The 13,236-nt window shown below is 55.2% G+C and overlaps 1 protein-coding gene and 1 pseudogene across 1 annotated transcript; both read right to left on the bottom strand.

The window, feature by feature from the left end:
* Positions 1–413: 413 nt before the first annotated feature.
* On the bottom strand, positions 414–1,860 carry LOC133051934 (heat shock transcription factor, X-linked member 4-like; annotated as a pseudogene).
* Positions 1,861–9,547: 7,687 nt separating this feature from the next.
* On the bottom strand, positions 9,548–10,889 carry LOC133052058 (heat shock transcription factor, X-linked member 3-like). Its single transcript, XM_061136819.1, has 2 exons — positions 10,407–10,889; positions 9,548–10,015 (listed from the first exon to the last, which is right to left on the bottom strand). Exons 1-2 carry the CDS (start codon positions 10,887–10,889, stop codon positions 9,548–9,550), a joined length of 951 nt encoding a protein of 316 aa, XP_060992802.1.
* Between the last annotated feature and the right edge of the window lie 2,347 nt (positions 10,890–13,236).

Here is a 13,236-nt window from a genome sequence, read left to right as displayed (position 1 = left end):
ATCTTCAGAGCATGGGCAGGGATGGGGCTTGGGAGCTGAGGAGTGTTTGTCAGCTGTGGCTCGGGACATCGAGGGTACCTGGGCTGGGAGATGGTGGCCGAGGGCCAATACATCCTGGGCTCACCTTAACGCTTGGCTTATGTGCCAGACCCTTGGCCGAGCGTGTGAAATGCTGCTGCTTCAGGTGAAAAGTGACCACAAGGGCCGGACTGAAGCCTGCCTGAGCTTCCAGCCTCATCTGTCTCACCCAGTGCCGTGTGTGAACAGCATGGGCAGACAGAAAGAACACAGACTTGCACTTCTTGTTCGATTCTTTATTTAGTCCAGTGGACTTTTGCTTTACTTTATTAGAGCCAGAAATCAATCTTTGATTACAAGATAGTGCTCTTGAGTCTCCCTAGGAATCTGGGAGCTCAGGGATGGGGCTTGTCCTTGACCTGCTCACAGAGGACACACATAATCTGAGGACTCTCCCTGCTCCTCCTCCGCCTCAGGGGCCTTGTTTGGTGCCATGATGGAAAGGGCCGCTGTCAGGATGGAGTAACAGGTGTTGTACAAAGCCATCACTGATTCACAATCTGGGTACTCTGGGGGGCTCTCAGGCAGTTCCCCTGGGCTGTCCCTTCCAGCAGTAGCTGGGTGTACAGACATGGCATTGCTGGATGTACCCTCTCCACTGGGGCCGCCCTGCTCACTGGGGAGATGGTTTCCCCCAGCCCACCCGGCTACACTGCCGATAGACCAAAGACGAGAGAGCACAAATGAGTGCTGGCTGGGGTTCTGTGAGCAGTTGGGGTTCCCTTCTTGACTTTCTTGCCCACCTCTTGGATGCACTGGTTGTGGTGGAGTCAAGGAGAGTGTCTGGTTGCCACTGCTCACTTCTTTCTCTTTGAGGTTGCTGTTATACCAGTGGTGGGCTGAGCAGTTGTTCTGAGGTTATCTTTCCTTTGGATGTTCTGCAGGAGGAGAGGCTTGTCTCTCTGAAAATTGGAGTTGCAATAGATCTGAAAGGAAATGAATCACTTTTGCCATGGTGGGGGATAGGAGCCCTTCCTCCCCGCTCTCCTCCCCACCACTGTCCTGGCCTTGCCTAAGTATGGAGATAAGGTCTCTTCATTCCTGGCATGTTATGAGGCCCTAGCATGTCGCTCCTCAGTTGATGTGTTACTGGCCCTCCCTGACATCAAGTGGCCCCTCAGGGTCTGAAGTCACCCCTGCAGGTTCTGTCTAAGGGGGTTCATGGAACACGACAGGCCCTGCTTTCTCCTCTTTCATTAGCCACCCTCTCACAAGAAAAACGTTCTCCTGGCAAATGAAACCGGTCCGCACTTAGCTCGTCTAGCCTAGTCTCCCTGGAATGGCTTTCTACGTTGCCATCATCCTCTTCTTCCTTGCAGAGTGACCTGGAGGGTGGATTTTACTGAACCCATAGAGGTCCAGTTCACGGATGAAACTCTTCACCCTGTTTGTCTCGAAGATCCTGTCTGTGCCTCTGTGCTGGAGGACCTCCATCTAGAAGAGATCTGCCCTGATGACCACCGTGTCTCCCTCGTTGTTCGAGTGCACAGAGGTAAATGCCACATCCTCCACAATCCTCCAGAGCTTCCTGGGGAAGGACAGCCCTAGGATGGCATCGTTTTCTTCCTCGTTGGCCACTTCTAGGTTTGGGCCCTATGGGGGCAAATTGTCATGGAGGCCTGGATCGGGGCTCTCGGGTTGGTCACCCAGCTTCTCCAGAGCCTCCCTTGAATCTACATTTGAATCTAGGGAAGAATCACAGGGATCCCCTGCTGTGGGATCCCCATCAGTTGATGGGGTCAGCAGGGCTGCACGTGCCTCATGGGAAATCTGACTAGCCATGGAACCAGTCTAACTCAGGAGCATTCTCTATCCAAGCAGTGAATGCTCAGGGCAGAAGGGCCTCAGACCACTGTCGGGGTGCCCTTTAAATAATCTCTGGAGATTCTAGAATCTGTGTCACAGGCCAGGCAGCCCATTAAGTGGTCAGCCCCCTTAATTGTTTCATGATGTCCCAGAGGTGATGTGGAGAGGCAGCCCTGGCCCAGTGTGGGGGAGGGGGGGATGGAGACAGAGATGGGGTCCCCAGCTTGTCTCTTGTCTGAAAGTACAGAAAAGTATCATTCAGGTTTCCTGCAAAGGCTCCCATCTGTGGCCAGGCCCCTTGTTTCAGGGAGCAAGGCCCTGGATGGGTTGACAAACGTGCCCCTGGCTCCACTCCCTCCCTACCAATGGGCAGGCCTGTGGCTGGCTTCTGCTGAAGGGCCAGGTCCTGGCAAGTCCTGGCTCGGCTACCAACAAGAGAGACCCCAGGAGTCAGATGGGCTCCTGGCAAGTGTCCCTCCCAGAAGATGGGGTCCGTAATGGGCTGTTTTGGCCTAGCCTGAGTTGGTGGCCCCACACCCCCCCAGTCCCCAGCCTTGCCCCTCTTCTAACTTTGTTGTCTTCTGGCTGGTGCTGCCGGTTGGCCTGTCCCACTCAGACGGCCCCAAAGTCAGAGTCCTGTTGTCCTGCCACCCAGGCTGAGCTCTCCCCAGAGTAGGGCTGCGCTCAAGCACAGTGGAGGGACCTCACATTCCACTTGACTTTTCCCCAAGCACCTGAGACACAGACTCCCCAGGATGCCCTGTAGGAGGGCCCAGCCAGGTGCTCTGCTGAGCTTGCAGCCTCCCGAGCTCTGCCCACCCCCAGATGCCATCCCACTGCAGATCACAGGCTGCTGTCTTCAGTTTCCATTTCTTCCCATAAAGACTGCTCTCGTGACCCTAGAATCCTCACTTTGGCAACACCTGCGTGTGTGCTTTTCTTATCCCCTGCCTAGAGCCTCGAATTCAGACTCCCTGGAGGCTGCCTCAAAATTACTGTTTACTTTTGTCAATGGGTTGGTTGGGCTTCTGCTACCCCTGATCCTGGCCTCCCGTGTCCAACTTGGGTGTCCGTGGATACCTGCCCTTTGAAGGACTTGAGTGGGGGCTCAAGGTACAGCCTGTCCTATTGAAAACAAGCATTTCACTGGTCCTCTCCAAGGCCAGCTCTGATCCCCGCCCCTGCCCCTGTCTCCACCACCACTGTGGACCTGTTCTCCCTTACCCAGATGGCAGGTACATCGAATGATTTTGTTGGCACTGGTTAGGTGCCATTCAAGGGGTGTCCTTTACAGACAGTCACTCCCAGAGACATGTCTGACTTGTTGAGCTACATGTGACCAGAGGAAGCCCCCGTCTACCTGTATTTGAAAATGGATGAGAGCCCGGGTGTGGGAGTGGACAAAACTCCAGTGAGAGTCACCTGTTATCACTGCACATGGGCGACAGGGCAGTGGGTTTGGAGATGCGTGTCCTCTGACCTTGGTGGGCCACTTGTCTTCAAAATCACAGAACAGACCAGCACCTTGGAGAGGCCCGTGTGTGAGGACCTTATGGTACTGTCCCCCTAAAGACAGTGTTCTCCCAGTTCTGCCACTCAGCAGGGTCATTTGCCCAGTGTGAGGGCCACTGCCTGGTGTCTGAAAGGGGAGAGCTAAGAGGGTGTGTAAGAGACTCGCCCAGGGGCCTTTCAACCTGAGGACTGGAGACCAGAATGGAGCTTGCAGGCCTCGACCTGTGCTTGCTCCCTTGCCTTTGCTCTGCTAAACAGGTTGACAAAGCATTCCTTCAGGTCGGTTCATCTGACTGGGACATGACCCTAGAGGCTGTGATCATCACTGGGGGACCCTGGTGGCTCCTCTGAAGGGGACCGAAGACCGTGGTATCTGTTGCAGCCTGGCTAGATGGCCTTTCTTGCCCCCGCTCCCCCCGCCTCGGGCCCCTCCTCACCCCCTGGGTCCAGAGGAAGCTGTCTTTTCTGGTCCCCCTCCTCCAGGCACCATTTGGGCCCTGGCAGTGGGTTTGTGCGGCACCAAGTAGTTTTGTCAGCTGTGGCTCAGGACACATGCATTGTGCACACACAAGCCCTCATGACGTCAAAGGCCTGCCCTTCTCAGCCTCTCTCTACTGCCCCTGCCCTTGGCATTCCCGCTCAGATGTCCCCAGCCCAGAGGCCCTCCAGCTGCTCCCCACCCTCACTGCATCTGGTGTGAGGAGCCCCACGTGTTGGGCTGCAGGGTACGCCTGAGGGACACGGTGCAGCTGGCAGGGCCTGGCCTTTGTTGGCACTGTGATGGTGGGGCACGAATCTCTCACACTGTTGCCTGAAGACACTCCTCCACTCTCCACTGTGGGAAGTGGCCGATTGCTTTGTGGTCCAGGCCATGTCAGAGAATATGCACTTCAATAGGATGCGGAATAGCTAATCAGCCAAACATGATGATTCATAAATAAAACTAGTTAACTTTTCCAGGTGGACCATAGTGTTATTAGCTCAGTAGTGTTCAATTCTTTGAGACTCCATGGACTGTGTAGACCACCAGTGTCCTCTGTCCTTGCAATTCTCCAGGCAAGAATACTGGAGTGGGTTGCCATGCCCTTCTCCAGGCGATCTTCCTGACCCAGGGTTCGAACCCAGGTCTCCCGCATTGCAAGCAGGTTTTTATCCTTTTAGCTACCCCAGCAGCCCCTTTTCCAGTTAGAGGGCCTGTTACATTTGGTTGTTGAGGAGTGTTCCAGCAGGAAAAAGCTGCTCCAGGAAAAGCAAGAACCACTCTTTGCCTCTGTCCCAGCCTGTCTTCCATCCAAACCATTAAATTCCTTCATTGCAGCCCCAACAAAGATCAAGTTGTTGATTAATGGCCAATTACAAAAAGAGATCATTTAAAGCTCAATAACACCTTAGGTTCTGGATCCTCGGTACCAGGAAAGAGAGGGCAGTTCCATGGATTTTTAGGGGCATCACTTCAAGGGAGTGTGACCAAAGTTCTGCAGGATTCCTAGCAGATATGGGGTGGAAAACACATCCTTTGCCCCTGTGGTCAACAGCAATGTGACAAGAGCCAGGGCCCCTTCCTTTCTGCCCCAGAAAGAGATCTCTCTGGGCTTTATCCAAGATGCAAAAGGACACTTCACAGCAATGATCCATTTCAGATGTTCCTATCACCCCCAAGACACAATGCAGTCCTGAGGGGTGCCACCACCCAACCTCATCACAATCACATCTCACAGAAGGGACCCAGCTTCCCAAAGCCCCAGACCACCCTGGCTCAAGCACAAACCCCAGGGCATTCCTCCTGTAGCCCCACAGCCCTGCTCTGTGTTGCCTTGCTCTGTGGGACCTGGGGATGTCTCTCCAACTTCCCCGTGTGACTCTGGCTCCTAGACCATCGCTGTAGGAGTGGGGGGTGTCCTGCTTCTCCTAGTCTCCCCACTGCTAACATGGCCTGTCAGGGAGCAGAGGCTCAGCAAAAGTCTTCGGAATAAATGAGCCAGTGGGCACGGGGCTCAGACTAATTGTCTGCTACGCCCTTAAATAACCCAGACAAATCCAAATAAACAGGGATAACTTAGTTTTTGAGACTGATACCCAAAAAGGACAGTAACGTGAATTCACTACGATCACCTTTATTATTATCTAAATCTCTCCCCATCAATATTGCTGCTAAGTAAGCTCATGTTTCCAAAACAGTTCTAATTCCAATTCCAATGTATCCCTTTCAGGGTCACAAATCAAAATGGAAGAGTGCCCAATCTCTTTTACAAAAGAGCAAAACTCTTGTACTTGAACTGGGTAACCACAAACACATTTTGATCCTCATCATTCACAAACTAGGGCATTAAAGGTTATTTAGCCTTCTGTTAAACTATCAAAGTGTGGAAATTTTCTAAAGAAAACAGAGATGAATCTCCATGTCATCGTAGAGATCAGGAACCCAAAGTTGCTACACAGCGGTTCTGCCAACTGGCCCAGGCCCTCACTTCTGAGGAGGCTATCCATTCCGTCTTCAATCACAGAGGGATGGATCACCTGGCTGCTGCTCTGACTCAGGCCCCCTTTTCCTCCTCCCTTGCCACACTGCAGACAGGGGTGGGAAGGCCCCCAAAGTACTTTGTTTGTCTCTGAGCAGAAACACCATGACTTGCCACTTGCTGGTCTCTGCCTAGGCTTGCAAACCCCGCAGGAACTCACAGCAGGCAGAGTGGCTGCCCTCCCCAGGGGCAGAGGAGGCTGAGGGGGATGCAGCCTCTGCTGCCTCAAACCCCAAGAGCTACACCTCCACAGGGCCCTGGGCCTTGCCTGAGTCCTGAAGGTCTTCCTTGGCCTTGCTTGGCTTATTCGGGTCACTCATCTCGACCACAAGCATGATGCCTGGGATCAAACCACAGACAGGAGTGACACAGGGGAACAGATCGGGACCATGGGCCTTGGCTGAGAAAGGTCAGACCCAGGATGGTCTGACACAGGCAACTTAAAAGTCTCCTCTTGAGGGGTCCCCTAATTTCTCCCTCCGGGTCCTCACCTAAACTGCTTCAGAACCTAAGAATCTCCTCTCCAGTCTCTGAGGCCCTGCCCCTTACATCAAGTCTCCATTGTCCCTGAGACATTGTGCTCATGCAGCCACCAGAGTTGCCCTGGGATGACAGCAAGTTCTGGGACCCTGGGATGCCCTGTGTCCTCTCTCAAGGTCCTCATCTTGAGCCCTGGCACTTCAAGGGATGCCTGGAATGGCAGGGATGGGCACGGGCACGGGAGCTGAAGGATGGGGTGGGGGCTGGGGCTGGGGGAAGCCAAGCCCAGGACAGTGCCCGTCTATACTGGGAGAGAACCAGAGCCCGGTCACTGCACTGTGAAGCCAGGGAACCCACCCTCCCTCCTCAGTGCTTCCAAGGTTTTGGTGCCCTGTGACTTGGAACTCACCACGTGCCTCTCTCCCGCTGTCCTGCCCTCCTCCTTGCTGACCTCCCCACAGATTGCGTGTGATGGACGGGTCCTCTGGGTCACCACCCCCCTATCAGTGGACTGTGTGGAGACAGATGGAAAGAGCCAGACCTCTCTGACCCCCCCACATTCTGTATCAGCAGGCTTGGAGGATGCTCGGCCATGTGGGGCTGAGGTCCGGCACAGGCTGTGAGCTTGGAGGCTGCTGTGTCAGGCTCCTGACCTTTGTGGTTCTGTGTATCCGCAGCCTCATGAGGCCCTGGGAGCTCCGGGAGGTGAAGTTCAGCTGTCTGTCCTTCTGACAGCCTTCTGCCGGTTTCATCTTAAACGGTGTCAAGCCCCTGGAGAGGCAGTGGCGGCCTGTGCTATGTGACCACTGGCTCTGTACCCTGGCCATCCACACTCACACTGGGACTGGGTGGATGTGGCCTGAAAGGACCTGCTGGAGCAGAGGCTGGGGATTAGCCCCGCCCAGATCCAGGCCTTGCTGCAGGACAGGGACAAGTTCGGCCTTAGAGTGATCGTGGGCAAGTGAGGCCCTGCCCCACGCTGCCTGCATGCCCCCCGGTGCTGCCCTGGATCTCAGCTTGCTTTCCCAAAGGATCGTTTGTTTGTGTTCGTTTGTTTTCTGTTGAACCAGTTGGTGGGGGAGGGGCTGAGATTTCTTCAGAGGGACAGTGAGGGTCCCTTGGCTGGGAGACAATGGCATGAGGTGCCTGACCACCTCCCTGGCCTCAGTCCCCATTTATGCTCTGAGCAGAGGCGGATCCAGGTCTGCACATGGCACTTTGTGTGTGTGTGTGTCCCCACGTGTGTCTGTGTGCCCGGCAGAGACCATGACAGTCAGTAAAACAACCGGCCTGGGTTTAATACCCACACTGCCAGCAGCCAGGCCTGAGCAAGCCCCCTGACTCCCCAGGGGTAAGGCCCCAAAGCAGCACTTTTCTGCTGGTAAATCCCTTGGGGACCTGATGTCTGCTGGTTCCCACCAGAGCCCTCCTGCTCTGTCCCTGTGGCCTGCAGTGGTCAGACTGAGAGCTGCCGGTGGCCTGGTGGGTTTGTGGAGCACCAGGCCTCTCCCTTTCATTTCGCTCCCTCACTGGCTTGGCTTCGCACCGAATTCCTTTCACCAAGGTGAGCCCACGTGAAAATGCTCATCCAGAAGACCCAGTTCACCTCGGGTTTCCTCCATGATATGGTCTTAGTCTCCAGCAGGCATGACTTTGAATCACCTTGTTCTCCTTCTGTGTCCTGTCTTTGCACATAGATCTTGTGGAAATTGGGGACACTTTGCTGTGCCCAGAAAACCTAGATCCCAATGCGGTAGAGGAGCTGGAGGAGCTGGAGGATCAAGCCCTGCTACCCGACCTTCTCCAGAAGGACCTGACTGTGCTTGCCAAGCCCCACCGGCTGCTGCAGCCCGTCTCTGGGAGGGGCGGGAAGGACATCTTCCAGGTGGACATCGCCGAGCACTTGATCCCCTTTGGGCAGAACACCTGTCCAGGTTGGGCTCCTGAGAGGAAGGTGACCAAGAGACCTGCACATGGTGACACTGTCCAGTCACCGCTGCACCCTGGACGTGCCCGTCTAGTTCCGTCTGAATTGGCCCCACCCTTGGGTGTGCTGCCAACTTGGTGCAGGTTAGGGGTCTGGGACACTCCTCATGCGGTGCTGCTCAGAACTCAGCGTGAGTCTCCAGGACTTTGACCTTCATGATAAGAGGGCATCGCCACTCGTGTTGGCCCTGCTGTGTCTGGGTGGTTGAGAAAAATGTGTTGTTAGGAAACCGCTTAGTGTTTTTCCCTCTCTGTTCTGGTCCAAACTCCCTGATGTTGGAACAGTGACCAGAGGGTGATGGGGAAGGCTGGGGGCTTGGCTGAGTGTCGGCAGGCAGAGATGCCCGCAGGCCCAGAAACAGGCTGCAGTTTGTCCTTGCAGGTGACCCTTGCCCTTTTCTAATGTGTCCCTTGGCTCACAAAGCATGTGTGTTGGATGCACTGCCTGGCTGCCTCACGTCCAAAGACAGGCTCCTAAATATACCTGTGAAGGCAGAGCGACAAGGGCTGGTGTTCACCTTGTGGAAAGCTTGTACTTGTCTTTGGGTTTGGGGTCATGTGTTTGCAAGGCCCTTGGAGGGTGGGGTGACCCTGCTTTCTGGTCAGCCTCTTTGGGGGAGGCCCCTGGATCGACAGCTGGAGATGCTCAGCTGCTGAGCAGAAACTTGTGGCATCTTTGGGGACCCAGGAGGAGTCCCTTCTGCTTCAGGGTGCATGACTCATGGAAGGTGACACCCACAAGGTCAGGAGCCAAGCTGAGCTATCTGCTGAGCAGCAGGCAAGGCCCAGGGACCAGCCCATCCTGGGCTGGCTTCAGCACACAGCTAGTGAGCCAAACCCTTGGCTGAGCATGTGAAATGCTGCTGCTTCAGTTGAAAAGGGACCACACGGGCCAAACTGAAGCCTGCATGGGGCGAGGGCTTCCAGCCTCATCTGGCTCACCATGTGCCATTTGAATAGTGTGAACAGACAGAAAGAACACAGGCTGGTCATTCTCATTCGATTCTTTATTTACTCATGTGTAGTTTTGCACCTCTTTATTAGAGCCAAAAACCGATTTCTGATTACAGGAGAGTACTTTGGAGTGTCCCCAGGAACCTGAGAGGTCAAGGATGGGGCTTGTCCTTGACCTGCTCACAGAGGACCTCTGAGAGCTCTCCCTGTTCCTACTCTGCCTCAGAGGCCTCGTTTGGGGCTCTGCCGGCAAGGGCTGCCATCAGCATGGAGTAACAGGTGTTGTACAGAGCCATCACTGAATCATAATCTGGGTACTCTGGGGGGCTCTCGGGCATTTGCCCAGTACTCTTCCTCCCAGAAGTAGCTGGGTGTACAGACATGGCACTGTTGGACGTGCCCTTTCCACTGGGGCCACCCTGCTTGCTGCGGAGATGCTTTACCCTGGCCTGCCCGGCTACACTGCACATAGAGCAAATGCGAAAGAGCCCAGATGATCGTCGCCTGGGGGTTCTGCGAGCAGGTGGGGTTCCCTTCTGGACTTTCTTGCCCACCTCTTGGGTGCGCTGGTTGTGATGGAGTTGAGGAGAGTGTCTGGTCGCCATCACTCGCTTCTTTCTCTTTGGGATGTTCTGCAGGAGGAGAGGTTTGTCCCTCTGAAAATTGGAGTTGCGATAGATCTGAAAGAAAATGAATCACTTTAGACAGCAAGGGGGAGAAGAAGCCTTCCTCGCCGCCCTCTTCTCCATGACCATCCTGGCTATGCCTATGTATAGAGACAAAGTCTCTTCATTCTGGCAGGTTATGAGGCCTTAGCATGTTGCTCCCCAGAGCTCCCCTGGGGCCATCCTCACTTGAGGTGTTCCTGGCAGTCCCTGACATTCAGTGGCCCCTCAGGGTCTGGAGTCACCCCTGCGGATCCTGTCTAAGGGGGGGTGGTGGAACAAGACAGACCTTGTGTTCTCCTCTTTCCTTAACCACCCTCTCATGAGAACAGCATTCCCTTGGGAAATGAAACCCGTCCAGCACTCCCCAGAAGTCTAGCCTCCCCAGAAGGACTCTCTACATTACCATCATCTTCTTCCCTGCAGAGTGACATGAAGGGCGGATTTTACTGAAACCGTACAGGTTCAGTTCACGGATGAAGCCCTTGATGCTTTCTGTCTCGAAGATCTGGTCTGCACCTCTGCGCTGGAGGACCTCTGTCTGGAAGAGATCTGCCTCGATGACCACCATGTCTCCCTCATCATTCCAGCGCACAGAGGTGAAGGCCGCATCCTCCACGATCCTCCAGAGCTTCCTGGGGAAGGACAGCTCGAGGACGGCGTTGTTCTCTTCCTTGTTGGCCATTTCTGGCTTTGGGCCCTGTGGGGGCAGATTGTCATGGAGGCCTGGATCGGGGCTCTCAGGTTGGTCACCCTGTTTCTCCAATGCCTCCCCTGAATCAATAATTAGATCTGAGGAGGAATCACAGGGGTCCCCTGTTGTGGGCTCCCCATAAGTTAATGGGGCCAGCAGGGCTGTGTGTGACTCGTGGGAACTCTGACTAGCCATGGAGCCAGTCTAGCTCAGGAGCATTCTCTACCCCAGCAGTGAATGCGCAGGGCAGAAGGGGCTCAGGCCAGGGATCGTGTGCCCCATAAATACTCTCTGGACATTCTAGAATCTGGGTCGTGGGCCAGGCAGCCAATTAAGTGGCCAGCTTCCTTAACTGTTTCATGATGTCACAGAGGTGATGTGGAGAGGCAGCCCTGGCCCTGTGCAGGGGAGGGGGGAGTCTGGGGACAGAGATGGCATCCCCAGCTGGTCTCTTGTCTGAAAGTACAGAAAAGTTTGTTTCAGGGTGCTTGCAAAGGTTGCCATCTGCTGCCAGGCGCTTTGTTTCAGGGGGCCAGGCCCTAGATGGGTTGACAAATGTGCCCCTGGCCCCACCCCCCTCCCTACCAATGGGCAGGCCTGTGGCTGGCTTTTGCTTAAGGGCCAGGCCTTGGCAAGTCCTGGCTTGGCTACCACCGAGAGAGATCCCAGGGGTCAGATGGGCCCCTGGCAACTGTCCCTCCCAGAAGATGGGATCCACAGCAGGCTGGTTAGCCTAGACTGTGTTGGTGTTCCCACTTCCCCACCCCACCACCCATGGCCTTGCCCCTCTTCTGGCTTTGTTGTCTTCTGGCTGGTGCTGCCGGTTGGCCTGTCCCACTCAGATGGCCCCAAAGTCAGAGTCCTGTTGTCCTGCCACCCAGGCTGAGCTCTCCCCAGAGTAGGGCTGCGCTCAAGCACAGTGGAGGGACCTCACATTCCACTTGACTTTTCCCCAAGCACCTGAGACACAGACTCCCCAGGATGCCCTGTAGGAGGGCCCAGCCAGGTGCTCTGCTGAGCTTGCAGCCTCCCGAGCTCTGCCCACCCCCAGATGCCATCCCACTGCAGATCACAGGCTGCTGTCTTCAGTTTCCATTTCTTCCCATAAAGACTGCTCTCGTGACCCTAGAATCCTCACTTTGGCAATACCTGTGTGTGTGTGCTTTTCTTATCCCCCGCCCAGAGCCTCGAATTCAGTCTCCCTGGAGGCTGCCTCAAAATTACTCTTTACTTTTGTCAATGGGTTGGTTGGGCTTCTGCTACCCCTTTTCCTGGCCTGCCACATCCAAATTAGTTCTCTGTGGGCACCTGCCCTTTGAAGGACTTGAGCGGGGGCTGAAGGTACAGCCTGTTCTGTTGAAAATAAGCAATTCACTGGTCTTCTGTGAGGCAAGCTCTGATCTTCTTTGCCCCTGCCCCTGTCTCCACCACCACTGTGGACCTGATCTCCCTTACCCAGATGGCAGGTACATAGAACGATTTTGTCGGCTCACAGGTTAGGCGCTTTTCAAGGGGCCTCCTTTACACACACTGCCAGGGACATGTCTAAATTGTTGAGCTAGATGTGACCAAAGAAGTCCCCGTCTGCCTGTATTTGCAAATAGATGAGAGTCTGGGTGTGGGACTGGACGAAACCCCAGTGAAAGTCACCTGTCTTCACCACACATGGGTAATAGGGCAGTGGGTTTGGAGATGCATGTTCTCTGACCTTTGTGGGCCACTGTTCTTCAAAATCACCATGTAGGGGACAGACCGGCACCTTGTAAGGGCCCGTGTGTGAGGACCCTAGAGCAGTGTACCTAGGGACAGTGTCCCCCTAATTCTGCCACTCAGCAGGGTCTTTGCCCTGTGTGAGGGCCACAGCCTAGTGTCTGAAAGGGGAGAGCTAAGAGGGTATGGAAGAAGCTTGCCCAGGGGCCTTTCAGTCTGAGGTCTGGCGGCTAGAATGGAGCTCGCAGGCCTTGACCTCTGCTTGCTCCCTTGCCTTTGAGCTCCTAAACAGGTTGACAAAGCATTCCTTCAGGTTGGTTCATCTGACTGGGACATGACCCTGGAGGCTAAGGTTGTTGGTGAAGGCCCCTGGTGGCTCCTCTAAAGGGGACCAAAGACTGTGATACCTGTGGCAGCCTGACTAGGTGGCCTTTCCTGCCCCCACCCCCACCCTACTCGGGGCCCCTCCTCATCCCTGGGTCCTGAGGGAGCTGCCTTTTCTGGTCCCCCTCCTCCAGGCACCACATGGGCCCTGGCAGTGGGTTTGCATGGCACTGAGGAGTTTTCTCAGCTCTGGCTCAGGACACCCGTGTTGTACACACACAAGCCCTCATGACATCCAAGGCCTGCCTTTCTCAGCCTCATCTCCTGCCCCTGTGCTTGGCGTCCCTGCCCCAGTGTCCCCAGCTCAGAGGCCCTCCAGCTGCTCCCCTCCGTTGCTGGGGCTGGGGAGACCTGGAGCTTTGGGTGTCGTGTTATCTTCCCTCCTATATCAGAGGAGGCTCCTGTAGGGGCCTTATCCCAGTGGGCATCGGGGCCATAAGGTCAGACC

The sequence above is a fragment of the Dama dama genome, chromosome X (assembly GCF_033118175.1).
Source record: "Dama dama isolate Ldn47 chromosome X, ASM3311817v1, whole genome shotgun sequence".
In the NCBI taxonomy this organism is placed as follows: domain Eukaryota; kingdom Metazoa; phylum Chordata; class Mammalia; order Artiodactyla; family Cervidae; genus Dama; species Dama dama.
The sequence above is the reverse complement of the archived record's forward strand: the minus strand, read 5'-3'. Positions and strand labels throughout refer to the sequence as shown.